The sequence below is a fragment of the Paramisgurnus dabryanus genome, chromosome 13, assembly GCF_030506205.2.
Source record: "Paramisgurnus dabryanus chromosome 13, PD_genome_1.1, whole genome shotgun sequence".
NCBI classification, from domain to species: domain Eukaryota; kingdom Metazoa; phylum Chordata; class Actinopteri; order Cypriniformes; family Cobitidae; genus Paramisgurnus; species Paramisgurnus dabryanus.
This window is the reverse complement of record NC_133349.1, coordinates 20699468-20725882: the sequence shown is the minus strand read 5'-3', so window position 1 is coordinate 20725882 and position 26415 is coordinate 20699468. Positions and strand designations below refer to the sequence as shown.

General features: G+C 36.1%; 4 protein-coding genes across 5 annotated transcripts; 2 read left to right on the top strand and 2 right to left on the bottom strand.

The window, feature by feature from the left end:
- The first annotated feature begins 323 nt into the window (after positions 1-323).
- On the top strand, positions 324-6361 carry arsk (arylsulfatase family, member K). The gene is made up of 8 exons (XM_065245859.2): positions 324-660; positions 861-990; positions 1078-1237; positions 3327-3609; positions 4034-4205; positions 4291-4515; positions 4811-5026; positions 5381-6361. Exons 1-8 carry the CDS (start codon positions 544-546, stop codon positions 5653-5655), a joined length of 1578 nt encoding a protein of 525 aa, XP_065101931.2. The 5' UTR covers positions 324-543; the 3' UTR covers positions 5656-6361.
- A 2779-nt stretch (positions 6362-9140) lies between these two features.
- Positions 9141-14012, bottom strand: LOC135743437 (C-X-C chemokine receptor type 3-like). 2 transcript variants are annotated; one of them, XM_065261150.2, is made up of 3 exons: positions 13680-14011; positions 12813-13024; positions 9141-11237 (listed from the first exon to the last, which is right to left on the bottom strand). In XM_065261150.2, the coding sequence occupies exons 2-3, from the start codon at positions 12945-12947 to the stop codon at positions 10479-10481; spliced, it is 894 nt and encodes a 297-aa protein (XP_065117222.1). In that variant the 5' UTR covers positions 12948-13024; positions 13680-14011; the 3' UTR covers positions 9141-10478. The 2 variants fall into 2 exon arrangements, with proteins under 2 accessions (XP_065117222.1, XP_065117221.1); XM_065261149.2 differs by having other exon boundaries at positions 12813-14012.
- Positions 14013-16917: 2905 nt separating this feature from the next.
- On the bottom strand, positions 16918-20484 carry cxcr3.2 (chemokine (C-X-C motif) receptor 3, tandem duplicate 2). Its single transcript, XM_065245856.2, has 3 exons — positions 20183-20484; positions 19274-19390; positions 16918-19152 (listed from the first exon to the last, which is right to left on the bottom strand). Exons 2-3 carry the CDS (start codon positions 19307-19309, stop codon positions 18043-18045), a joined length of 1146 nt encoding a protein of 381 aa, XP_065101928.1. The 5' UTR covers positions 19310-19390; positions 20183-20484; the 3' UTR covers positions 16918-18042.
- Positions 20485-25547: 5063 nt separating this feature from the next.
- On the top strand, positions 25548-26412 carry cnfn (cornifelin). Its single transcript, XM_065245855.1, has 4 exons — positions 25548-25650; positions 25835-25957; positions 26028-26164; positions 26280-26412. Exons 2-4 carry the CDS (start codon positions 25837-25839, stop codon positions 26367-26369), a joined length of 348 nt encoding a protein of 115 aa, XP_065101927.1. The 5' UTR covers positions 25548-25650; positions 25835-25836; the 3' UTR covers positions 26370-26412.
- Positions 26413-26415: the final 3 nt, after the last annotated feature.

The window sequence follows — 26415 nt, the reverse complement described above, 5'->3', positions numbered from 1 at the left end:
CAAATAATGTTATTTAGTAAATAATTAGTGTTATGTTTATTTTCCTTTGTACTGCCATGTGGTAGCAATTTTTTGCAAAAAAATTTACTTTATTATTGAAAGTAGGTATATTGTTTTTTTAAAGTGAAAACGTTGTTTGAGAGTCTCTATGCGAGTCAGAAAGACAAACAAACCTACACATATTTGATTAACTGTATTTATTGTATTTTATCAAATAGTTTTGATGGTTTTTCATGAATTTTCTCTCTCTGAGTTTTAGGCAGCCAATGTAGGCTACTGTTTATAGATGACGCCGTTGTCCAGCAGGTGGCAGTAGGTGAACCTCATTGTTTACGGAAGAAAGTTGAGATTTCTGTTGCTTTCAGTAAGGATAGAATACAACACGTTTATAGCCACAGTCTTCTATTTTCTGTAACTTAACTTGTTATTAACATGCTAGTGAACATCCTGCTGCTTGAAGAAAGCAGTCAATTATTCGACATATTTACAAACTTTCGTATTTAAACGTCGTTTTTGGATTTTGAAGATTCTTCATGCAGAATCATGCACATTTTCAGCGTTTTAGTAACGCTGATGCTTCACATAAACGCTCACTGCATGTTTCTGAATGTGACATCACAGGACCGATTAAACATAATCATGATTATGGCTGATGCATTTGTAAGTAGCCTAAATCATTTTGCATAGATGTCATTAAAATGAAATTACTTTTTATAATGACAGTTTACAAAAATGTACAATTTCATTAGTAAAATTAAATTTCCAGTATTTATAACTCAACAAACTGCCGTGTTTTAAACACAGTAAGCACCCTGTCTTACCCTCTTATGGCAGTCTCTGTTTTTTTCATTTCTCTAAAGGATGGGAGGTTAAGTTTTCACCCAGGCAATAAAGTTGTACAACTGCCTTACATCAACTATATGAGGGGAATGGGTAGTGTTTTTCTCAATTGTTACACCAATTCACCCATCTGCTGTCCTTCAAGAGCAGGTAAAATACTTTTTTATACAGATATTATTTGTGTTCCTAGATTAAACAGCTATTGAAAAGCTTAATGAAATATGTTTCTGTTGACAGCTATGTGGAGTGGACAGTTTGTTCATTTAACTCAGGCCTGGAACAACTATAAATGTCTTGATCACAATGCTACTACATGGATGGATCAATTACAAAAGAGAGGTTATCATACTCATGCCATGGGGAAATTGGATTACACATCAGGAGGTCACTCTGTCAGGTGACCTTAAGAGATATTAAAGTACTTTCTTAAAAACCTTTGCAAAAACTATTTAGAAACTTAAAGGGACACTCCACTTTTTTAAAATATACTCATTTTCCAGCTCCCCTAGAGTTAAATATTAGATTTTGACAATTTTTAGAATCCATTCAGCTGATCTCCAGGTCTGGCGCTAGCACTTTAAGCATAGCTTAGCACAATCCATTGAATCTGATTAGACCATTAGCATTGCGCTAAAAACTTAAAAAATTTAAAACTTGACTCTTCTGTAGTGACATCGTGTACTACTAAGACCTGGTTGCAGGAGGCTCAATGACATTACGCAGCGCCTGAAAAAAGTCCCCTGCCATTGAAAGTTACTAAGGGGACTTTTTTCGGCTAAATCCTTGATTATTACACCAGAATGAGAGTATAGTTCCTAGCTATATCTCCCTAGAAAATCGCAACTTTTAATATACCCATCGGTCTTAGTACACAATGTAACTACAGAGTCAAGTTTTAAATAGGAAAAAAATCCAAACTCTTTGGTTATTTTTTTGCGCGAAGCTAATGGTCTAATCAGATTCAATGGATTGTGCTAAGCTATGCTAAAAGTGGTACCACCAGACCACAAAAATCAAATGTTTAACTGGAAAATTGCTGGAAAATGAGCATATTTTCAAAAAAGTGGAGGGTCCCTTTAAGCCACACCTAAAAAGGTTTGAATTTATAGTGAATAATGGATAGTGGGGCACGATGTGTGAATTCCAATGAACACACATATGTTTGCTAAAAATAAACACTTGAGACAGATGCAACCACATTCACAAGTTCGCATTAACATGTAATCGATAGGGAATGAGATAAAGCATATTTGGCGTTCTGTCCGAGGAGAGGGCTCCGAGCTCGGAATTTTAGCCCGAACCCAGAGTACTCCTCTCTCTTTAACTGTGATAAATTAATATAGATGAGAGTGAGTTGGTGGGGTGGAGGAGGGATGCTGCAAAAAATCTGTCACGGGACAGAGGTGAGGGACTGCCATTTATAGGCACCTCTTTGCACTGATTGGTTGGATCACATGACCATGCTCCTCCCGAACTTAGTTAAATAAACTTCATGAAGTGTAAAAGTTACCCAATGAGTGGGGTTAATTGTGACAGATAGAGGGTTGTAACATTTGATAGAAAAATCTATTTGAACAAAAATAATTAAATGTTTTCACTTGACATTACGCCCTAAGTGATCGCCCCTATGGCAAGCATGATGCCAAAAAGCATTATAGGCTGTATCTCTGCTATGCTTTGGTGTATAAACATGTCATGTATTACTTTACATGTGTCATTGACACAGCATCTTGATTGTATCATAAAATTTGGTGACAGGGACACCTACTGGTAAAAAATTATACAACATTTTATATAGTTGTAAGTGATTTTAAAGAGTAACTAAACCCTAAACCAACTTTTTTTGGTTAATGATCTGTAAGAATGATGCTTTATTAGTGCTGTTCATTGATTTTAGTCAGTTTTTTGACATTTGGATATAAAGTGTTTTAATACTACAATAGATGGTGTAAAAACGTCTGAGTGCTGCCCTCTTCAGGTTGAACGATGGCTACTGCAGTTTAATTTTCCTATTGGATGTTGGGTCCAAAAAATGACTCGTGACGTAAGCAGGTTCAAAGTTACCCCGCCCTTGTTACGATCTAACCACACACTTGGTACGAGCTTAGTTCATCCCCTCTATCTCCGTTGGGATCTGCCCACTTTTCTTGCGTTTTTCAAATATTGGCTGTGGGTGGAGTCAGGCTCTGACCAGGGGTTTAGTTACGCTTTAAATGTGTCTCTTGCTCGGCTTGACTCTGTACTAGCTGCTTGGAGCTAAATTTATTTTTTATACTTTCTCTGTCCTAAAACTGTCTATCTTTCTTTCTTTATGCCATTCCAGCATCTAGTGAAGATCAAAATAAGATAATAATTTATTAACACTTGATTAAATTTGAAAAAAGTGTTTATAAATTGTAAAATATAAAGTATTTTTCAAGTCAATACCCACATGACAGAAAATCAAACATTCGAAATTTCGTACTAAATTATGACTTGTTTTTAAGTAATCGTGTGGAGGCCTGGACCAGAGATGTGCCATTTTTATTGAGACAAGAGGGTCGTCCAGTCATAGACCTGGTGGGTGATATGTCCACAAACAGGGTCATGACTAAAGATTGGAACATAACTGATGCTGCAGCCCACTGGATCAAACACACAGCTACATCTCTCTCCCAGCCATTTGCATTATATCTGGGGTTAAATCTTCCTCACCCCTACCGCACAGACTCCCTAGGGCCCACAGCTGGAGGCTCCACCTTCCGCACCTCTCCATATTGGCTTGACAAGGTAGGTTGCATTGCTTGATGTAATGTGAGCAGAAAAAATATTTTTTTTGTTAAAGGGTTGTATAAAACAACACAATTTTTTGCTCAGAAACAGCTCTGTTTATGGCGACCCGCTGCACTGCATGTCTGTTTAAATGATAGTGAGCTACCACTCATCCTAAACAAAGCAAACCAAGAAAACATTTAACATTATTGACAAAACTGCCTCAGCTAAACTTACGCCAGTGGCGAACCTTTTGACGAGCTTCATATTGTGTGGCCTTGATAAAGAAGTCACCAGCTGCCACTGAATTCATATATCATCAGAATATGAAGACTTGTCAATCAACACAATGATCATAAAAACATCATAGCTCGGAGCAAAAACAACCATACGCAGCATGTAATGTTAATAATAACAACAATGATTGTGGCTTCTTTCAAAGGTTTCTTATGAGCATGTGACTGTGCCGAAATGGTTACAGTTTAAAGATATGCACCCTGTGGATTACTATTCCACCTTTACCAAAAACTGCAGCGGCAACTTCACAGACCAAGAGATCAGAAACATACGAGCTTTTTACTATGCCATGTGTGCTGAAACAGACAGCATGTTAGGTGAGGAGATTTGGTTTAATGTACTGTATGTTGTTTTGTCAATAAATGGTTGGGATATTATAACACTGTGTCGTTCCATCTATAGGTGAGGTGATCGCTGCTGTCAGAGACACTGGCTTATTAAAGAGCACAGTCATTCTGTTCACCTCCGATCATGGAGATCTAGCCATGGAACACAGGCAGTTCTACAAAATGTCCATGTTTGAGGGGAGCTCTCATGTCCCTTATCTCATAATGGGCCCTGGAATAAAGTCTGGCTTTGAAGTTAGCTTACCTGTCTCACTAGTGGACATATATCCAACTGTGCTTGGTAGGAAACATTATTTTTGTCATTTATAGTACTGTAGAGTAGTTTTGGGGTAGGTCCTCTTTGGGTGACAAAATTTATCTGGATCATATTTCACCCCAAAATTAAAAAAATTAAATGTACTTTAATGCAAAATATTATGATGAAAATTAATGAACATAAGGGATTACAACAAATATATGTATTTATAAATGTATTAAAAAATAATGTATCGTGTCTGAATTACAGTAATGAGAATTATATACGGTCAAATCCTTTAAAACATGACTTTCCATCTGCTCTTGTTTTTGTTTGTTAGATCTTGCTGGTGTTTCAAAGCCAGGTGGTCTCAGTGGACACTCGCTGGTTCCTCTGGTGTCTGTGGTCAGCGGTCGGTCAGCTGAGGCTCATCCTGGGTGGGTGCTCAGTGAATATCATGGTTGCAATGCTAATGCATCGACATACATGCTGAGGATAGCTGAGTGGAAGTACATCACATATTCAGATGGCCTGACTGTTCCCCCACAGCTCTTTAGTGAGTTTCTTCCTATGATCATTTTCTGTAAGATATATAATTGTACATCTGTGCTCTGTACTGGTGCTTATCAGATGAAATTACTGTACACTGTTAGAAACAATGGTCAAACTTTGCACCCCAGCTGTCACTGGGGCAGTACCCTTTCAAAACAAAGAGATCATATTACTCACATATTGGTAACAAATGTATACATATGGTACATATTATGACCTTTTTAAAGGGTACATATATTGACCATTGTATACAGTAGTGTGTGTAGTCTCCAGTCAGGAGATTTAGATTTAGCTTCGATCTTACATTTTTGAGATCCCCTACAATAATGTTTTAATGACTCTGTTACTCTCCACATAGATTTGTCCAAAGATGAATCAGAATTGAGGAATGTAGCGGCACTTTTCCCTGATGTGTGCCAGACCTTGGACAAGCAGTTGCGTGTGATTGTTGACTACCCTTCTGTATCAAAAGCAGTTCAACAGTACAACAAGCAACAGTTTCTAGATTGGATGCAAAGCCTTGGGGAACATTACTCTGAGGTCATAAGTAATCTGCGCTGGCATGCCGACTGGCAAAAGGATGCAAAGTTTAATGAGAAAAAAATTGAGAAGTGGCTTGCAGGGTTGAAATGACAGTACAGTATTATTATTATATTAATTTATTAATTGTATGTCACTTGTTGTTTTATGGTGCAACATTTTTCATGGTTTGATAATTCAGTGTATTGTCACAAGAACAAATTCTGCTGTATTCTGCTCAGTTCACCACCAAGAGCTGAGTGCAGTTGTCTTGTGCCAATGTATGGTAATATTATTTTTTGATAGTACATGTTTTAAAAGAAAAGTGGTTTAGGCATACATCAGACTATAACCAGCTAAAAACAGGCTTCTCAGTAGGGCGGCAAAAAATTAACATGCAAATTTGCATTAAGCAATTATGCGGACACTAATGGACACTAATATAGTTAAAATGATTGTACACTAATATAGTAATATTGTTAACATTATGGTTATTGTTAAAGTGTGAACGGCCCTTTAGGGACTTTGCAAACAGTTTGGCAACACTGTGTGAGAAAAACGGAATTTCCCCATCTTAATTTTAATGTGCTGCATGCTTTCAGTTTCTTTTCACTGGAACAGTTTCTAACCTTAGTCTGCTATCGATCAATGTTTTGGCTGTATTGCGTATAACCAATTAAGTTTAAACCTGTTAACCCATATTTTGAAGGAGGTAGGATCGGATTTTTATATACAGTATGTATGTATGTATTTATGTATAAACATACAATATATCAAATGAAAGAACAGCCCCCCTGATTAAAAAAGAAAATTCTTCCTATGTTCTCTTTTTATCACCTCTCATATATGGAAAGGTTTCTTCAGAAAGACCCAATTTTTTTGCAAAAAGCAGAGATAATTGCATTCAGTCCCAAATATGTAGTATTGAATGTTGAATCCTGCTCTTAAACTTTCAGCTTTGCATTTCATTGTGGCACTGGATTTATTTGTTTCCCTTTGTTAAAATGCAATGAAAATGTAACACAAATTTGCGGCCAAAAAAAACCCCCCTGAAAATGAATGGCAGAAAATGAATGCTACTTGAACATGTGTGCTAGAAGAAACTTTGAGATGTATAATGCACACTGGAAAACTCTTCAAACTGAATATCTAAAGTAAACACCAGCTGCAACTGCTGAAATCGTGCTAAGATCTGAAATACACATAGAAGTTTATTTGAAGTATGCCAGAAAAAATAAGCATGAACAATGCACTCACACAGCCCCAACAGAGATTAAAAAGACCATAAATAAACTAGAATGTGTTAAAAATATTAAACACTAGATGGCAGTAATATACTATTTAAGTTGGAAACTTGATAAAGTTTTGTGAGTGTGAATGCAACAGAGGAAGTAATTTTTGAAACTGAAAAAGATGTGTTTGTATTATTGTGTGCCTATTTGAAAATGTACAATAATGTTGGTAAGAATTTAGGGAGATTATGGCTAGAGATGCTTCTATAGGCGGATAATTACATTTTTTTGTAACTACATAATAATTACATATGTCCAATCTCAAATTTTACAGTATGTGTACTGTTTGGAACATGCATGTTAAGTATCAAGAGTTTATCAAATTTTCACCATTTCATTAAACAAAAAATGACCCCTTTTGGGGGCAAGCTCAAGAACGAGATCCTCCTAATGACAGAAGGCCAGGTTTGTGTACTGTCTGTTATATCTGTGAAACTGAAAACTAGTCCAGTCAGTGTGGTTAGTTTAGACCTCGAGCTGAGTCTCGGTTCTTCTTCAAGAACAGTAAGCCAAATTGCTTTACCATATATGTCAAGAGTAGTGAGTGAGACAGCATTTTGTAGTAGACTTATTATGCATAGAAAACTTTGAATAATGGTCTGGGTGGCTGCTCACATAAACAGACATATTTATTACTTTTCCTACGATGTCTTGATATCTCTTTTGCTTTGAATGCACTTTAAAATAAGAATGAGAAGAAAACTATGGACAAATTCATAATTTTGTAAAATGACTAAGCCTAAAACCATTATTTTTTACTTTGCTCTGTATAATGCAAAAACTGCAATAAATCCATACAAAAAGAAAAGAGGCATTACTGTGTTTAATGTGTATTTGTATTTTTTTACATTTACCAAATATTATTAAAATAGATAAAAATAAACTCTTGAATCTTCATTATTGCACATAATATATATAAAGACAAATTATTAAAAAACAATTGGAGCTCAACTTGCAGATAGTAATACACCTCTAAATGTCAAAGGAAATCCTGCTGTACTTAAAATGATCATGAGGTATCAGCTCTATTTATAAAGACAATGCACGTGTTGTGACTACCTACATGACTCAGGAACCAGAAGTTGAGAAACCAGTCTATGTCAAAACATGTTTGTGTAGATAGTACATTAGATGTACATGTGATGTTCAATTTATTCTGTGACTTCTAATCTTACCCTACGTCTACACGCTTTTGCTTTTGTTTTGTAGATACAGGGCTGGTCCATAAGACAAAAACCAAATCAAAGAACAAATTTCAATACACTGTATGCAAATTCCAGAGCAAAGAGCTCTAACTATCAGTCCACAGCATGATGCTAAAGCAAAACAGAAAGAAATGCCAGCACACTGTACAGCAGAGGAGCTACATACCAATGATATTTCATTGAGAGTTTCTTCTGGAAGTGTTTTATAGGTCTATGTACAAGTAGCCTATAAAAATGACAAAAATTGTACTTCACAAGTGTCTATAAAAATAGTCACACAGCTTGCACACAAGCAACAAAATGTTCTCACAAAAAACTTGCAAATAGCAACTTCCTGTCCTTACTTACAGAGTAGCCTAATGTGAATAGTCTTAATTCAGTAAACTCATCCTAATATGTCACTAAACAAAATCCACTTATGTTTAATAATATCAGGATGTTTGTTTATATAATGGTGACTAAAGAGGAAAAATATCTGCTGGGAATTTAATAATATAACACATGACTATGCAATCACTGTGTGATCTTTACTATCATGTGTTTTGCAAAAGAGGAAATGGGGTGGAGTGCTAAAATGTGTGTCTATTTTTGTGTTTACTGTATAGGCAAAGAGTTTTTAACAGTGTGTCAAAGTAGAAACTGAATAGAAAATTTGAATAGAAGCTTAAATACCAGAGCTGTGATTAATTCTATTCAAAATACTAAATCTATGATAACATGATCACAAGTTAAACATGTTTCATCTGATTGTTTAGAAAAAAATAATTGTTTAACTTTTTGTCTTATCCCCCTGCTTTGAACAAAGACACAGAGCCTTTTGTTGTTTAGCATGATGAAAGTATTCAGAAGGACACTCCTGTCAGCACAGCACAAGCCTAGATCTTATACAATGAACCTCTTTCTCTCTCTACTCATGTGTGTTGACATTGCTTTTCAAGGAGATTCCAGAAAAATTCCTACAAAGTTTTTTCCCCAATTCCCATGTTTCATCATGTACTTGAAGAGCAAGGGTGGAATACTTTCTCTAAAATTCCATGAAGAGGAAAACTAAGGGGAGTAAATGTTGTGTAATGTTGGTATAGAAGAACTCATGACCCACAACTTGAAATTAGATTTTATTTAACAACAAACAAGCATAAGTGCCAATAAATTATTATAATGAAATATTTTTCTCAATCATTTTTCATCAACATAACACAACATGCTTATACAATACCTTTTCACTTCCCTTTCAAAGTCTATTTACCAGTAAAACACATCATGCCTTGCTAAGAACCTCACAGTCGATCTGAAACATATTCGACAGATGTGCTCAATGTTTTGATATGGATATTAGTATCCGATTCCTTACAGCAGCTTTAAACAGCTTTTCAATGCAATCAGTATTCGTAGCTACAAACCAGAATCATCTAAATAATTTTTTAAATAATGACTGTAAATACAGATCATTACACAGAACATTGGATTATTATTATTAGCGAATACATGGGTTTAGCCTGTTAAAGTCATCATAACTGAAATTAAAACCATTTTTCAAGGAATAGCATGCTATCTTTATAAATGACTGATCTGTGAGCTTCATTATTTATTATTTTTTAATTCATGTGCTCTCTAAATCTACTCAAAAACACTAATCTCTTCCCCTACTTGAAACAATCTCTCTTTACTTCCTGTCACGAGGAATTGCATGAAGGCAACATGACCCAGCTCCTGCCCTACACTTTTTCTCATTTCAGAAGCACTGGATTTTCACTTGGATATACATCATGACATGAAAATAAGACAATCGCTACTTCCCTTTCATGGCTACTTTAAAAAAAAACATAGCCGGCTACCACTTTAAGACCAAGCCTCTGGGAACTGAAAGCTCCAGTAGCATGATACAGTAATGTCTTGTAGTAAACTACTTATACTTCAGCAAGAGCTTTTGGGAAAATGTTACATCACCTTATTAATATTCATGATGAGTTGATTAGGTTTATGACATGTATCCCACTTATCATCATCCCTACACCTATGATTTCAAAACACTATTTCACAAGACTCAAGACAAGCCAACATAAAATAATACATTTGACAACGTATGAAAGTAAAAAATATTAAAGTGCAAATAAGAAAATAACTGGACATATTTATCATTTTCCAATGAAAGGCTATTTAGCATCCATAACTGTTAATGCATTACGCAACTAACTATTCCGTTATCCAACCCATTGACATTTCTAGCACCGTACTTTCAAGTTGAGTTACAGGAACACATCTCTGTACAGAAACAAGACAAAAATCCCAGAAACAAATGTTAAAAACCCATCCATCAACCACCAATAAGCTATTTCATAACTTTGTGTGATTGTATCTGAAGCTTTTTAGTTGAATAAATTATGTTGTAAATAAAATAAATTATTAATGAGATACAGTATTCAACATGATCCATGTTTCCTCACACGTTCTGATCCTGGGTTTTTGGTGTTTGATTAATGTCATTTATAGGATGAAGTGAACTCTGTTCCTCTTGCTGAACGCCAGCACAACCGCTTCCCTCACCGCAGTCCCAAAGCGAAACCTCATTGCTGTCTTCATCAAAACATTTTAACTTCACCATAGACATAGCACGTCGCTGAAACTCTTTAGAGAAGCAGAGGTAAATCACAGGTTTGGCCACACAATGGAGAAGCCCCAAAACGGCTGTTGCATCGACAGCTGTCCATCGCTTTCCTTCACACCATTTTGAAGCTGTTGATGTGGAGAGAGTGTCCACAACGAAGGCAACGTTATATGGAGTCCAGCCAAGAATGCACGCCAGCCCTAGCGCTACAAAGACACATGTTCTTATGTCCTTCTTCTTCTGCGATCCACTGGTTCTGCTCTGTACATACGGCAAGATGCTACAGAACAGCAGCATAAGTGCAGGCAAAATAACACCCACGACAAAAAGTAAAAGACGGATGGAAATACGCATGCCATTATTGGGGTAAACGTGATCGCATTGCCATTTCTCCGGAGTCGTTTCATTCATGATGGCTTCCAGATAAATCCAGTCAGGAATGGAAAGGAGCAGGCTGATGAACCAGACAATCACGCAGCTGAGGTGAACCGCACTGGGATGATTACGAGAAAACATCTCTACTCCACGGACACTGGACAGGTAACGTTCAAGACCAATGAGGGCCAGGATGAAGATACAACAGTATAAATTTATCTGATGAAGAAAGATAAAGGAACTGTTAATACAAAACTTATTAGCCTGTAGTGTATAGCAGGGTTTTCAAACTGGCGTCCCCCAAGAAAGTTCCAAGGGGTCCCCCCAAAAATAATAAAGTAAACATTTAGAAAAGTCAAGCTGTGTACCAGTCAAATATTTAAAGGTGACATAGAATGATTGAACGGGGTATTTATCCTTGTTCTTTGATGTGACATGTAGACAAACATTTTTTTTGTTTGGGTCTGTAATGCCTTAGAAGCTTCCTAAAAACCTCTCTCAGATAGCTCTGTTAGGGTGGGGGATTTTAAACAAGTGGTTTTGCACCTATTTGGCTCCCCCTACTGGCATAACTTGCAATCTCATTACTGATTGGCTGACTTTGCTGCCACTCAAAAAATGTAGCCAATTATTTTAAAGTGGAGGGGCAGTGAGATGCCTGTGATGTCATAGGCATCAGTTTTTCAGATTGGGCTGTTTTCTGGCTGACATTTCTATCACATAAACGTCGCACACCTGTGTGCGATAGGTGCGTAGGAAAAAAGGACTCGAAAGTCCAAATATAGACTGATAAAGAAGGAGAGGTCCCGCACACTATCCACTTGCAAAAATAGAAAAGATTTATTACAACGTTTCGATCTTTCGATCGAAACGAGATCGAAAGATCGAAACGTTGTAATAAATCTTTTCTATTTTTGCAAGTGGATAGTGTGCGGGACCTCTCCTTTTTTATCTGGCTGACATTTCTAAAAGAGGAATTTCTATGAGACTGAGATGTTTAGCATGTCTAGCACTTTTTGTATGTTCGTGAATGCGGGTAGACTACCATTTTTCAACAAAGACAAGGTAAAAATGGTTTTTCATTCTCTGTCTCCTTTAAGTTTGCAAATCATCTGCTGTCCTTACATCACAATTGCTATTTATCTAAGGGGCGGTTACCCCGACAGGGCTCATGCTAGTCCCAGACTAAAATGCATGTTTGAGCTGCCCCAATTTAAAAATACCTTGTACTGACATATCTTAACATATCATTGCCAACGTCTTGTCTAAAGATGCACACCAGTATTGGTTTTTGTAAGGTATGTTTGTAAAAACGACTTAAATGTCCTAATATGACTAAGGCCTAGTCTATGATCAATCTAAACCCTATCTGGTAAACTGCCCCTTTATGTTTTTTTTAAATAGATATATATTTTAGGAAAGTGTTCTCTTTTCTATAGGTTCATTATATGCGGGGGTCCCTATCAGTATAAAATTTGAAAATATATGCATATATGACCTATATACTGTATATAAGTGCATATATGACATAGATATTTTTTCCCATTACATAAAAAAAACAATTCCCCATTACAAAACTTTGATTTTTCACTCCTGTAGCTCAATTGGTAGAGCATTGCATTAGCACTCGGGTTTGATTTCCATGGATCCCACATAATAAAATGTGCACTTTGAATGCACTCCAAGTTGCTTTGGATAAAAACGTCTCCTGAACGCACAGGCAAATGCAATGGTTTACATTCAAAACAAGTCAAAAAATCTAAGACTCAAACTCGCACTAAACCATGCTCTTACCTTGAACAAAGCTCCGGCCAGTTTGCAGGACCCTGTGCCCATAATCCATCCTCTCACTGCATCTACAGCCCAGAGGGGCAGTGTCAGCATCAGGAGAACATCAGCTATACCCAAATGGAGGATGAAGATGTCCATCACACTCAATTTACGTCTCTTACTCCACAATGTCAGCAGAACCAGCCCATTTCCTAGCAATCCCCATAACAGCCCCACTGAATACAGCAGTGGGATGAAGACCGTTACGAAGCCACAGGATTGGCAGGGCTGAGAGTCCTCATCAGTATACACGTAATCATCATCATAATCAAAGGTTTTGTTATTCTTAAACAGTCCATGCAGGTCTACATCCATGTCTGACTACAATAAAAGCCTAAAAACACTGTGTGCTGCAAGGAGATGGTTTATATATGCCTATAGCTACTTGAGCTGATTTATGAACCGTATTGAGGAATTTCCTGTGAGTTAAGAATCACATGGTGGGGTTTCACATGATGGTGCAACAAAGTGAAAGCGGACTTTCCTAAGAACCTAAGTGCTGCACGCGCCCGGGCACGCAAACGGATCCTGTGTCAGCGAGCTCCGTGTCATGAGATTGATAAGATACACAAACAGAGATATGTCTGTTTTTAAACCTTAGTACCTTAAGTATGGTGTAAAAATACTACATCATATGTTAAGATAGCTGCGCACAGTTTGTTTGGTTAGTGTTTAATATTAAAGTTTAGTAGACGTGTCTGTGTGTTAGGCAAACAAACATAAAACGCGATGACACTGCAAACGATATGTCTTGAACCCGAGCGCGCAGGCCAATAGGGTTAGGAGAAAAGACTCAAATGACACGGAAAGCAGAAATAAACTTAAACTTACAAGTGTGCTCATGTTCCTGTTTCTCACACAAGATGTCTATTTCGCTTTCTCTATCTCTCCGTTACTATCTCTCCTGTCTTGTTCTCGATTGATCTGTTTGTTTGAGTCGTTTGTTGATCATGTAAACACAGTGCCTGTTTCCATGTGAAGGGTTGAAAGATGAATAAAGAGTGTTTAACGACGATCACAGATGTTTTGGTTTCGTCTTACTTACAGTTTAAGGTTAGCATTTGAACATACAGTATAGCTTTCTAGCTCACTCTTATCCACACCCCGGAAACTTTTGTTTGACTTCTGCCCTGCTACTAAGGTCTAATATATCTCACACACTTGTAGTAAACATTACATCATTGAGATTTCTACAGTTGAGTATGCCAATAGTGCCCTCTAGTGTTTGATGTGCCAAAATACAGCTACAAATGTAAAACTACAACTATTGGTAGAAAAGCATTTATTACAATCAGCATAAACACATTATTGTTATTATAAGACTTATTTATGATTGGCCATGATTGGAGTGCTTGATTATTTAGCCTTGTGTGTGCTGTAATGCATTGCCATTTTCACTACTTCTGCTATACTGTTCATACTTATAGCAGTGTACTTGCATAACATGAGCGAGAACCATGTTTTTTTTATTGATTTTGTTTCGGTTCTGGCCTTTCATCGTTTTTATTACTGAATTAGTTTATAACGCAGAATGTGGCCTTCAAAGAGAGAAGAATTTGGATATGTTGAATATGCCCCTCTGCCCCACTCAACACCGTCCCGACCCCACCCCAACATCACCCCACCCCTTTACCACTCAGACATCATTTTTCAACATAAAAGGTTTATCTTTTCAGTAGCAATGCGGTCCACAGAAAATAGCAAAAATTGTGACATTTTGATGAATGCATGAAATGGTAAAAAGCATAGCGCCACCTGGTGGACAAGTATAAAAACCAAAACTTGAAGGCAGTTGTTTAAAATGATATATTGACACAAATGTATTAGTTTATGTTAAAATAAATGGGGGATAAAAAATGGTAGTTATAATAGTTTTCAATGGGGCATTTTTGTCCCTATATGTGTCGGTTTTTGCCTAGATTAGCCATTTTAAACTTATTAAAAAACTGAAAACAATTCTAAAATTTATCAAAAATTATTAACCTCTGGCAATTTTGGGCAATATTCAATAATCACAGTCAAGATAGTTTAAAAATCAAAATCAAAATGGCACACAATGTCCCTAGGATCTCTAATATTGAGGGTTAATGAATTTAACCATTAAAAATCACGAAGCTGCACTCACGCGCTAATCTCAAAGCATGCAGTACCCTTGTTTGCCGGTAGGTGCCACCCCAAGAACAAATGCGAAACACCACCTATGACTTTTCTCATCAGGATGTGATCTACCCCTGCTTGGACTCTCTAACCATCTTACTCTTATTTATGACCCTGTGAAATCCAGAAAGTAGTTGGATTTCAGTCACTGATTTTACTTTAATCTTTGACATGAACTTAGTCATAACAGTGTTATATATTTTCACAGAATATTCTTTACAATTAAATCATTACAGTTTTCACAGGTGAAGCACACATGCTTCATTAGGTGAACTCCAACGTATCACAGAGATCCTATTTTTCCTTAAAATCAGTCTCCTCTTTTCTCTAAATCACAATTTGTTACTGGCCTTTACAATTTTCTACATTAAATGGATTTAAACACAAAAACGTTTGGCAGTGCTGACCAAACATTTCATCACTCTAAAAATGGCTTGGTTATTGCCATGTTTGGTTAAGACAAAACACACTTTTGTGTTAAAATTGACCCATTGCATAATTTTTAAATCAGCATGTGTTCCTTCCAATATTTACCCATCATGGGTTAAAAATAACCCAGCCATTTTTAGAGTGATTGACACACACACACGCACGCACACACACACGAACGCGCAGGCGCACGCACACACACAATATAAATTATGATATAGTTTTAAATGTATATACATTAATTGTGGTGTTCTTTTATTCTCGCCAACTATTATAACTACACTGTTTGTTACGTAATTTCAACACGTAAAGCACTGAAGTCCGTTGACGTGCAGCTTTTTTCAATGCATTGACGTATTTTCCACTGAAACAGCAAACTAGGGAAGGGCATAGTAGCTCATCCCTCTTTTAAATATCCAAATAGGTTATCTTACCTCATAAAAGTTGAAGTGCAGAATGATGTCATAACAGATGGTGATCTGTACTGGCTGAAATCAGTTTAGAATGCTTTCATCTTGAGGTCAATGTTTTAGAGCCACTTGTTATCCTTAAAGAGTAACTAAACCCTAAACCAACTTTTTTTAGTTAATGATCTGTAAGAATGGGGCTTTATTAGTGCTGTTCATTGATTTTAGTAAGTTTTTTGACATTTGGATGTAAAGTGTTTCAATACTCCTATAAATGGTGTAAAAACGTCTGAGTGCTGCCCTCTTCAGGTTGAACGGTGGCTACTGCAGTTGAATTTTCCTATTGGATGTTGGGTCCAAAAAATGACTCGTGACGTAAGCAGGTTCAAGATCACCACGCCCTTGTTACGATCTCACCACACACTTAGTTCGTCCCCTCTATCTCCTTGGGATCTGCCCACTTTTCTTGCATTTTTCAAATATTGCCAGTGGGTGGAGTCAGGCTCTGACCAGGGGTTTAGTTACGCTTTAACGTAAAAATGGATTTATTTATTCTAAACCCCATTACAGCATGGCTACCAAATAATTGACAGTGCTTTCATAGTACTGTGCAAAAGTTTTAGCCCCCCACCACCAGACTTGTTGTTTTAGATGTTTTAATATCCAGCCATATTTATTTTTCAATATATTTTATACAAACATAAAATACAGGAATGAGGCTCAATTGATTACTGATCTTAAGTGAGCTGTTTGTCAAACACTTCAAGCCCTGATGAAAGCCTTGTTGGCTGAAACACGTAGGCATGTTTTTATTTTACTAGATTAACCATGCATTAACAAAGGTTAATCTTCATCCTCCTGAATACCTCAGACCCTTATTTCAACATATATTCGATCCCTTTACTGGCATTTCTCTGCTTTTTGTAATAAAATACAGGAAATGTGAGAAAAAATTATATTTTCAGAACTAAATGTCATTTTTAGGCACCGTCGGTGTTTAGTGTGACATCTGTTGGCACAAAACAAATCTTTAGCGTTTTTGAGCAGAATGAAGTAAAAAGACTAAGTTCTTGAAATTAGGATTTTAATTTTATTTAGGTTTAAGAGATCCTGCAGTTTCCTACTATTGCTCAAGTGGAAAGGGAGTTTACCCTAAAAACTTGACACATCAGTTTACATTTGTATACAGTTTTTAATACTATATACACATTTCCTGTATTTCTGGATGTATTCTATTAAAGAGACTGAGAAATAATTATATATGATCACTATAACATTGCAAAAAACAACAAATCTGGCATGATGGCCTAAGACTTTTGCCCAGTACTGCATGTTAACTCATGGCTGGGCCTTGAAGGCTTTTATGTGAACTGTCGATACTAAATTGTGTTAGTGTGAAAGTGAATATGAAAGATATTGTGGACATTGCAATTTTGTAGATGTTATTAAATTCTGGTTCTTGAAATAATTATAGCAACAAAAAAGCTGGCATTACAGTAAAATCGAAAAAAAAGATTTCACATTGCTTTGAGATCTTTATTACAATTTAACAAAAATGTACAGGAAATTCTTAGAAAAATATAGAAATAGCAAAAATGACAATAAGGTAATGATAATAATAATAAAAAAATCCATTAATGTCCATGACTACTAGTATTTGTGAGTGACAATATGTCAATCAAAAATCATTGAGATGGTTAAGAAAAATTATTCAAAATGATGTTATACACTGCAAGAGAGCAAAACAAATAATGAACATTTTGTTTATTTAATAAAAAGATAAAATGAAGAAAAACTGTGAAAAATGGACAATGGTTTCAGTTCCTGTTGGTAACAATAACCAACTGTCACAAATCAGAATTGCTGACATATATACAAAATCTGTGAGAGTTTCAAGAAATGCATTTCTTTGATAGAGCATTTTTGAAAATGTGTAAACAAAATGAAACCACATACACACTCACGCACGCACGCACGCACCCACAAAAAATGTCTTTTTCACCTTCTCAAAAAGTACATTTGCTGTATTAGACAATGTCATGCTTATAAAAGAGTAAACATGAAAACATGTAGGCTATAGATGTCATTCGTCAAGTCTATACTAACTTCTTGTTACTTTCCAGTTCCTTTCTATTTTCCTCAATCTTTATTTATCCTTTCATTTTTATTTCTCCTTTCACTTCTCTGTCTTCTGGAGTTTTTCAGGCCACGGCAGAGAAATATGAGGTATTCTCACTGTCCACTGAGCTGAATGATCCAGGAGCCCTGCGTGTTGATCCCCAACCATGTGACCATTTTGCTGAACCACTGCACACCTTGGGTCCTAATACAGTTTTGCACATCAGGGCAAGCTCACGACGAAACTTCATCCCCACAAGGCCATAGAGTAGTGGATTTAAAGCACAGTGTGCTAACCCCAGACTTTCAGTCACCACAATGCCAACATCCAGCACATTGTTTATGTGACAGGTGTTGTCAAAGAAACCCAGCGACCGCAGGCTATCTGTCGTTCTCAGGATGTTATAAGGTGCCCAACTGACCACAAACACAACCACCAAAGAAATGATAAGCCTCAGCGGGCGGCGTTTCTGCCTACGTGGTGTGGTGTTGCACAATGCTTTGAAAATGCGAAGGTAGCAGTAGAGCATTACCAATAGGGGAAGTACAAATCCAAGAAACAGGCTTATAAACTGCAAGCCAATCTGCCATTGCTGGGTAGTCTCATGAGAAAACACCATTTGGCACACAAACATATTACTGAACTGTAGCTTCTCCACATCACGGTAGCGCACGTCAACAATGGCCAGTCCCAGGCAAGTGACCCATATGACGGCACAGGCAAGCTGAGCGTGGCAGGTCTTGCGTCTCCAGCTGATATTAATGGCGTGCACTATAGCCAGGTAGCGGTCAAAGCTGATGCAGGCCAGGAACAGCACACCACAGTAGAGATTGAGTGAAAACAGTGCCCCGGCAAGCTTACACACAAACCAGCCGAATATCCACCCATTGATCCACTCCACGGCAAAAAATGGCAGCGTTAAAGCCAAAAGGAGATCAGAGATGGCCAAATGAAGCAGGAAGGTGTCTGTCAATGAGAAGGAGCAGGGGCTGTGCCGAGATTGCCTATAGCGGCGAATCACACAAAGCACAAGAACATTACCCACTAGTGCCAAAATGAACACCAGCAGGTAAGACACAGGGGTGAAGCGGCCGACAAAGAGCCACGTTTCTTTTAAGCTGCAGGGGGCAGTGCTGGCGTCATCTTGAAAGCTAGAAGTGTTTTCATCATAATCCCCATAATCTGTGTACTCCTTAAGAGAGAATAAAAATACATATCAGTATGTGGATAATTTTCACATGTGCACTGTTTAAAGGGTTTATCATAAATGAATTCTAAGATCACAAATGCCTTTGATGCCTACATGCACTTACCTCAAAGAGAGAGATGGTTGTTGTGTCATTATCCATGGTGTACAGCCGTGAGACATACAGATGCACTCGTCAATCACACAAGCTTGTTTACAGTATGTCTGCTGTCTTTCAGTTAAACTGCATGCATGAGAGAAAAATCAAAGGACAGAGGGTTAAAAATTTGAAAGGAGAAGTCGAAACCATACGAAACTGACTTTTAGGGGACATCAATACAAACATGTCAAAGGGGAACTTACTGTTGTGTCCAAAGGGAAATAAAACTGCATTAATTTGAAAAAACACTATTTTGAAATCCCTGTTTGCTGAGGATGAAGAAATTGCTTTTGGCTTCTTGAATTTTTTTTTTCTATAAACCATGTCAAACTTTGAAAGATAAACAGGTGAAAGGATGGTAAAGCTGCAATATTTTGAAAATTGTGTTATTAAAAGTAATGTTGTCTAGTTTTCAAACTGAAAGATTTGTGGTTTATAAAGCAAGGCATGGTAAACTACAACTATAAGGAAGTGAGAGTGCTGCATCAGCATGTAGTAGCGTAAGTCGCCGTAAAACTTAAATTAAACACTTTTTTGGAACCATTTTACTACAAAGGTGTTATTATTACTGCAGTAATATAACTGAAAAAGCACAAGAAAATTGGTTTTCACAATAAGATTGCAAATGACCATTACACAAGAAGATTTTCTAAAAAAAAAAGAAATCCTTCACAATACACTGAAACTAGTTAGAAAAGTTGAAATGAGACTTAAACTTAATAATAATAATAAAAATAGAATAATAATTTTTTTTTAGAATAATAAAACAACCTGCTGCTCTATCTTAATCATTAAAAATGTTTACCATATGTGCATCAATAACTAATTTCTATGACTGTTAAAATATATTGTAAGCAAAAACACTTAATATCTTACCTGCTCTCTCTCCTTTTCTCTCTTTGCTGTCTGTGTGGGGTCCGAATGGCCTTGATAAGATGATGGTCTGGTAATTTCTGAAAACATTTTTTAAGTTTCCTGCCCCCCCCCTCTCTCTCTCCCTACCTCTCTCTCGCTCTCTCTCTCTTTCTGTTCTCTTTTTGCTTTCATCACAAAGCTAACTGGAAATATTTGTAAGCAATAAGGTACGAGAGGCTGTGCTGTATCATGAATAAGTAACAGTTGAAGCAATCCCTTAAAGCCGTTATTCACGATACAGCACTTGCCTCGAGTACATTATTGCTTTTATAAAACAGTTACCACACAATATTAAAGTAAAAATAAATTTATTAGTGCAACTTTCATAAGGTTAAATCAATAAAAGCATTCCTAGAAAAAAATAGTCCCTGACCGTGAACAACAACAGTCCAATGTGTAATATGCATGAAAGTTCAAATAAAAACAACAAACCGTTCTCAAACTGATATGTGTAGTTGCCAAGGGTGTTGCTAAGGGCGCAGTGATTAATAGAACCGTTGGGTGAAGCGGTCATAGCCGTGTTTTATTTTGAATAAAGCACAGCTATTGACCAATCAGAATCAAGGATTGGACTAACTAACCGTTTTATAAAAAAATCATATACATTGATCAATTTTTTCATTTAGTCTTGGTCTATTTATGTTTTCAATGGCAGATAACTTGCAGTAAATAAATAATTGTATTTGTAAGGGTTTTCTCTTATACCTAGTATACAAGTTATAGCTGTACGTCAAATGTTTCCTTATATATATATATTTTTTTGCAGTATATGTACCTCAGATTACACAATATTCCAAACAGACTATTTGATTTGTTAAAAACATGTTTAAATTCATATAAAAATATTAAATTAATGAGGTATTCAATTGAATGTTTATTGTAATAGCTAAAAGTAGTCAAAGTTCCTGTGGTTTAAAATTAGTTGCATGCAATGGCCTCATTAAAAGGTCATGCAAATACAGTTTACTTTACCACTCACAAGTGCAGGAGGTATAGTGATATGGGTTGGATAAGCCTATACAAATCTAATGATGTCAAGCTGGTGTTTTATTCAAGGAGTCTTTGATGCTGCTGCATGCGGTTTAGCAATGCGCTCTTCGGATAAAGGTGTTAAATTGTAAATATACATAAATAGCACCGTTGCTATTTAACACCTTTATTGTTGAGTAATACGATGGTAGTGATGGTAACTAGTGATGGTAAACAACTCTTTGTGCGATGGAAACATAAATAGTCAGTAGCATACCAGTCATGTCAAGCCACACTTGAAAAAAGAAGTGACAATTCTCGTTGTATAAAGGAAATAATGCTTTGTTTAACTCAAAACATATCTTGAATTGAGAATGACTTTAATTCCTGTGTAGTCAATAATTGTATCACTTAAAGTCATCTTTGAACATCACAATATAGCATACAGTATGTAAAAGTTTTCCTGTGACATTCATTTCTTCATGCTTTAAAACAGCTTGAATGTAACACACCCTTGCCTCATTTTGAATAGGTGGATCTATAAATATGCAAATTAGTCCCCACCTGCAGAATTTTGCACCACCATGGACCAAATATTTGTAAATATATGCTGCATTTTAGACATTAACTGTTAAGCCAGTTTTACACAATGTATACATGAACTGGGTGATTTTAAACTGCGGGAATTAATCATCCAATTCTCAAATTTTATGGGAAAAATACTTAGCAATGGAGTTGTATGATGAATTTGCACATGGTTTGTCTTAAAGCATATTAAGAAGACCACATAGACATATAAACAACAGTAAAAACTTAACTTAACCTCCTAAATTTTTTAGTTGTTTGCACCATACTTAATTCTGTTTAACTTGAACCAGTTGTCTACAAACGTGGACAATTAAACTGCTTCATGTTCAATGAAAAATATTTGGTTATTATATTTTTTGGTTTTTCCTAACCCCAAAATAGCTGGTAGAAATCTGAAAAAAGACAAATCAAAGCTCAGGTCTTAGGAGGTTAAATAATTTGCTCTAGAGATACTGTAAGTGTTTTTCACACATATGCTGACAATATATTTTATATTGTGTTTGACTATAAATGAACAAATGTACTAAACCTCTATATTTAACTCTTTACATGACTCTACATGACACATTCAGTATCTGTTCTTCAAAGTACAAAAAACAGATCAGTAGTCACACACTCTGAATTGTGTGTGGTTTAGATTCAGTCACCAGTGTAAGTCATTGGGGACAGACTTTAGATGAATTTAGGACTAGGCCTTAGTAATATTAGGACATTTAATACATTTTATACAAACATTCCTTGTGAAAAAATATTCTAAAACATCTCATTGCCTCATTATGTTGTTAAAAGACAAGAACTGCTTGGTTTGTTTCCTGGAAGTGAAAATAGGTAGTGGGCCTATGTGACTCATGCCAAATAACAAATAACAGAATATTTATGTATATTAATGACAACTTTAGAGAAGGCAATAATACCTTAATACTACTGATTAATTTAACTGAGGACTGATCTTTTCTAACAATACAACATTACACCTGAAAATCTAAAAAACAATGAAACATGGGCAAAATCCCCCCCCCCAAAAGGTTGATGTACACAGTATTTAATTTGTTTAATAAAGTTTAAGAGTTGTCGATGCTTGGTGACGATGATGTTGGAGTCGAGCAACCATGGTGTAGTTCGCTTATGGTCTAAACTAGGGGAGCCCATACTTTTTTGTGTGGTGATCTACTTTTACAATTGTAAATTGTAAAAAAAGACCCTGTACCTGCTAAAACACAGGTAAAATTTTTTATAACACTTCAAATGTGTGGTAGGATACTGCATATATTTCTGCATTGAATTTAGGGCTGTCACCATATCTCTATTCTTTTTGAATACTTAACTCTTTCCCCACCATTGACGAGTAATCTTGTCAAACAAGAAAAAACATTTCCCTGCCAATGACGATTTCCTGACGAGTTTTGATGGTAATTTATATTTCCTTTATTATCCACTAGATGGTGCTCTTAACCAACTTATAAAAATCTGATCTGAAGCATCAACTAATGAAAAACATTCAAAAATCAGTGTATGTTTTGATAATTACTCAGGATCTGATCTCTTACAAAAGTCTTTTACAAAAAATGCAATTATTTAAACTTTTTGCTCAAAATGTGGTATTTTTGAAGAAACCTAGCCATATTTGAAAGATGATAAAAACTCAACAAATGAAGATAGGATCATTTTTTCCAGTGTTTTTTTTTTATTTGTTTGAAAGCAGAGGATGTGTTCTTTCACTTGATATATTGTATGTTCAAATATTTATAGAAGAATTTTTTCTGGAAGGTATTTTGTGAAACTTTTGTGAAAATCACAAAAATTGATAGCAGGCAACTTTTTTAAAAACGCTGGCGGGGAAAGGGTTAAAATGATCATGTCAACAAAAATATGACAACAGTATAAGAAACAGCGCAGTATCTCTCTCTCTATCTCTCTCTATCTCACACACGCACGCATGCACGCACGCACGCACACACACACACACACACACACACACACACCGTGCGCATGTGAATCAGCTCCTGCATGAAGGCAAGAAAGAGCATCCTGGTGAATTACGGAAGTTAGATGACTGAGCTGCGGGCAGGCATAAGATTTAAGGTTATACAAACACATTTGAGAAGAAATGCGCAGGAGCTCAAAAGGATTTGTTTGCTTCACAATAACACCAATGCCAATTATATGGCACTAAAAATGGTTCCCCTATGATTACAAGCCATGAACCACTTTTAGTGCTATTTAGCACCGTTTGTTTTTAGAGTGTATATATATATCAAGGATATATGAGTAGTTGGTTGCACTACTTTAAATTTACTTTGATCTCCCCCTTTTTATGTAGGCTACCGGACAAGAGTAATTTCGCACATCCGTTACACATTCTTGCCAGTGTAATAATTTCTGAAAAATACAATTTAAACATATAGCACTGCCAAGCTTCTCATTTCTAATGAAAAGATGATTGTTTCAAATCCGTTACCCTTATTCTAACCAATTGCACTTGAAACTTTGACAGAATGTTTGTGCAAATCATAATTTCAGACATTGGGCAATAAGGTTGTTCCAGTGGCTTAAAAAGAGGAACTAACTTTAGAATCTGTAAAACAATCTGCGATTAGCCATTAAAAACTATCAAATGTGAAACAAACTAAATATTGCTGTGTTTGATTGTGTATATCAATTATTTTCTTTTCATTAAAGGATATTTTTTCATATAGATAAGGTTGAGGACAATAAAAATATGAGGAATTTCATAACTGTTTATAGAGGGCTTTGGGTATGTTAAAGAGTACATTTACTAAAGGGGCTGAAAATCTATTACTGTATGTTGAATGCCTGACTTTATTGACTCAAATGGAAAAACAAACAATTAGTACAATTTATACAAATGTAGTGCACTCAGTTAGAAGAGAAGAAACATAGACATGCCTTAATGTGTAAACACAGAGGTCAAACAACTCTGCTGACTATTTGAACTGATATGAAGCTGACTCTTTAAAAATAACTTTTTTGATTTTACACATGCATGCCTAAAGATGTGACAAATCAGTTCTAATAATCCAAACATCCTTTAATTTTCATAATATGCAATTGGCAAGTGGGTTTAGGATTAAGAACCTATATAGAAGTTAGATTGAGCTGATTTGCAGAGACCTAATGCTTGAATAAATGTTTGTTCTAGTCCACAGTATAGCAGCATAGGAAAAACTGTTGGGCATACAGTATATGTTTATTTAACATAATTTAAAGTCTAGGTGAGCTGAAACTCAGTTGCACTCAGTTTGTCTCCTATACCTGAACCAATAGTCACAATACATACATTTTCTTGTAAATGGCTTGAGTAAAAATACACTTGTAATGTTTCAATACTTTGCAAATTTTTTGCACTTTATGCAGACTTTAACTATCTATCAAATTCAATAATATGGATGAACAGATGTATCCATTTGACTAATGCACATGCTATGATATAAAGGTGTGTTGTGTTACTGAAGTAAGAAATCCTGACATGTACTGGACTGTTTCTGTAGTGATTTCAATGCCCATGTACATTATGTAGGTGTAGAACAGAATAGATTCTCATTAAAGTGTTTTTATGGCTTCCAGATAACATAGTACTTTGTCTGACATGTCTTGATGGGAGGGTGTGGAGAACTCCTTGCCCCCAAATCAAACATTTTACCTCTGTTTTACAAGAGATATGAGGAAACCATGAGATCTCACCATTAGCACACATCTCATGTAAAGGGAAAAAAAAAATGACATCAGAACAGGTATAAACACCAGAGGTAAAGTTTCTCCTCCCTTTCGTTGCACATGAGGTGGCTTTACAGAACTACCTGAAATTGAACACCATCTGCCAGACCGAGAGAGACGTATCGGATCAAAAGCAGGTGAGAGAGATGACAACATTTAAACATATTATTTGAAAAATGCCATCACATATGAACTATAATGAATCTATAACTGATAAAACCTAAATACACTTAATTTAGATAAAACCATATGCTGAAATACGTGTTATGAAATGTTTGATTATCGTCAGCAACTGCATAATTTGTTTTTATTTCACAATAGTGATGTCATATCGGACAGAAACAATCAATTCTCAGCCTCAAGTGGTTACCAGTTTCACCACCTCCTCTGCTTCCGCAGACTGGAGCTCCAGTATCTGTGACTGCTGTGACAACTGTGGCATCTGTGAGTGTGTTCATTAAAAGGAGATAAACATTAAATAATATCAAAAATTCTGACCCTGGTTTTCTCCCAGGTCTCTGTGGTACTTTTATACCCTGCATCTTGGGTTGTAAGGTGGCACAGGATCATGGTGAAAGCTGCTGTTTGCCCTTCTTACCTGGAGCTATGGTTGCATTGAGAACCAGCATGCGTAACAAATATCATATCAGTGTAGGTCACTAATAATCACTATCAACACATTTTGTATGAGCGTGCTGAAATTTAGTGTTGAAATTTGATCAAATGTGTTGATGGATTGTATTAAATGTATTCTGTGTTTTTGAAGGGCTCTGTTTGTGATGACTGGGTCATGATGTCCTGCCTTGCCCCTTGTGGAATCTGCCAGATGGCTCGAGAACAGAAAATGAGAGGCTAAATAGAAAATTGAAGATGAAAATATCCTGGAGGACAGATTATTTTAT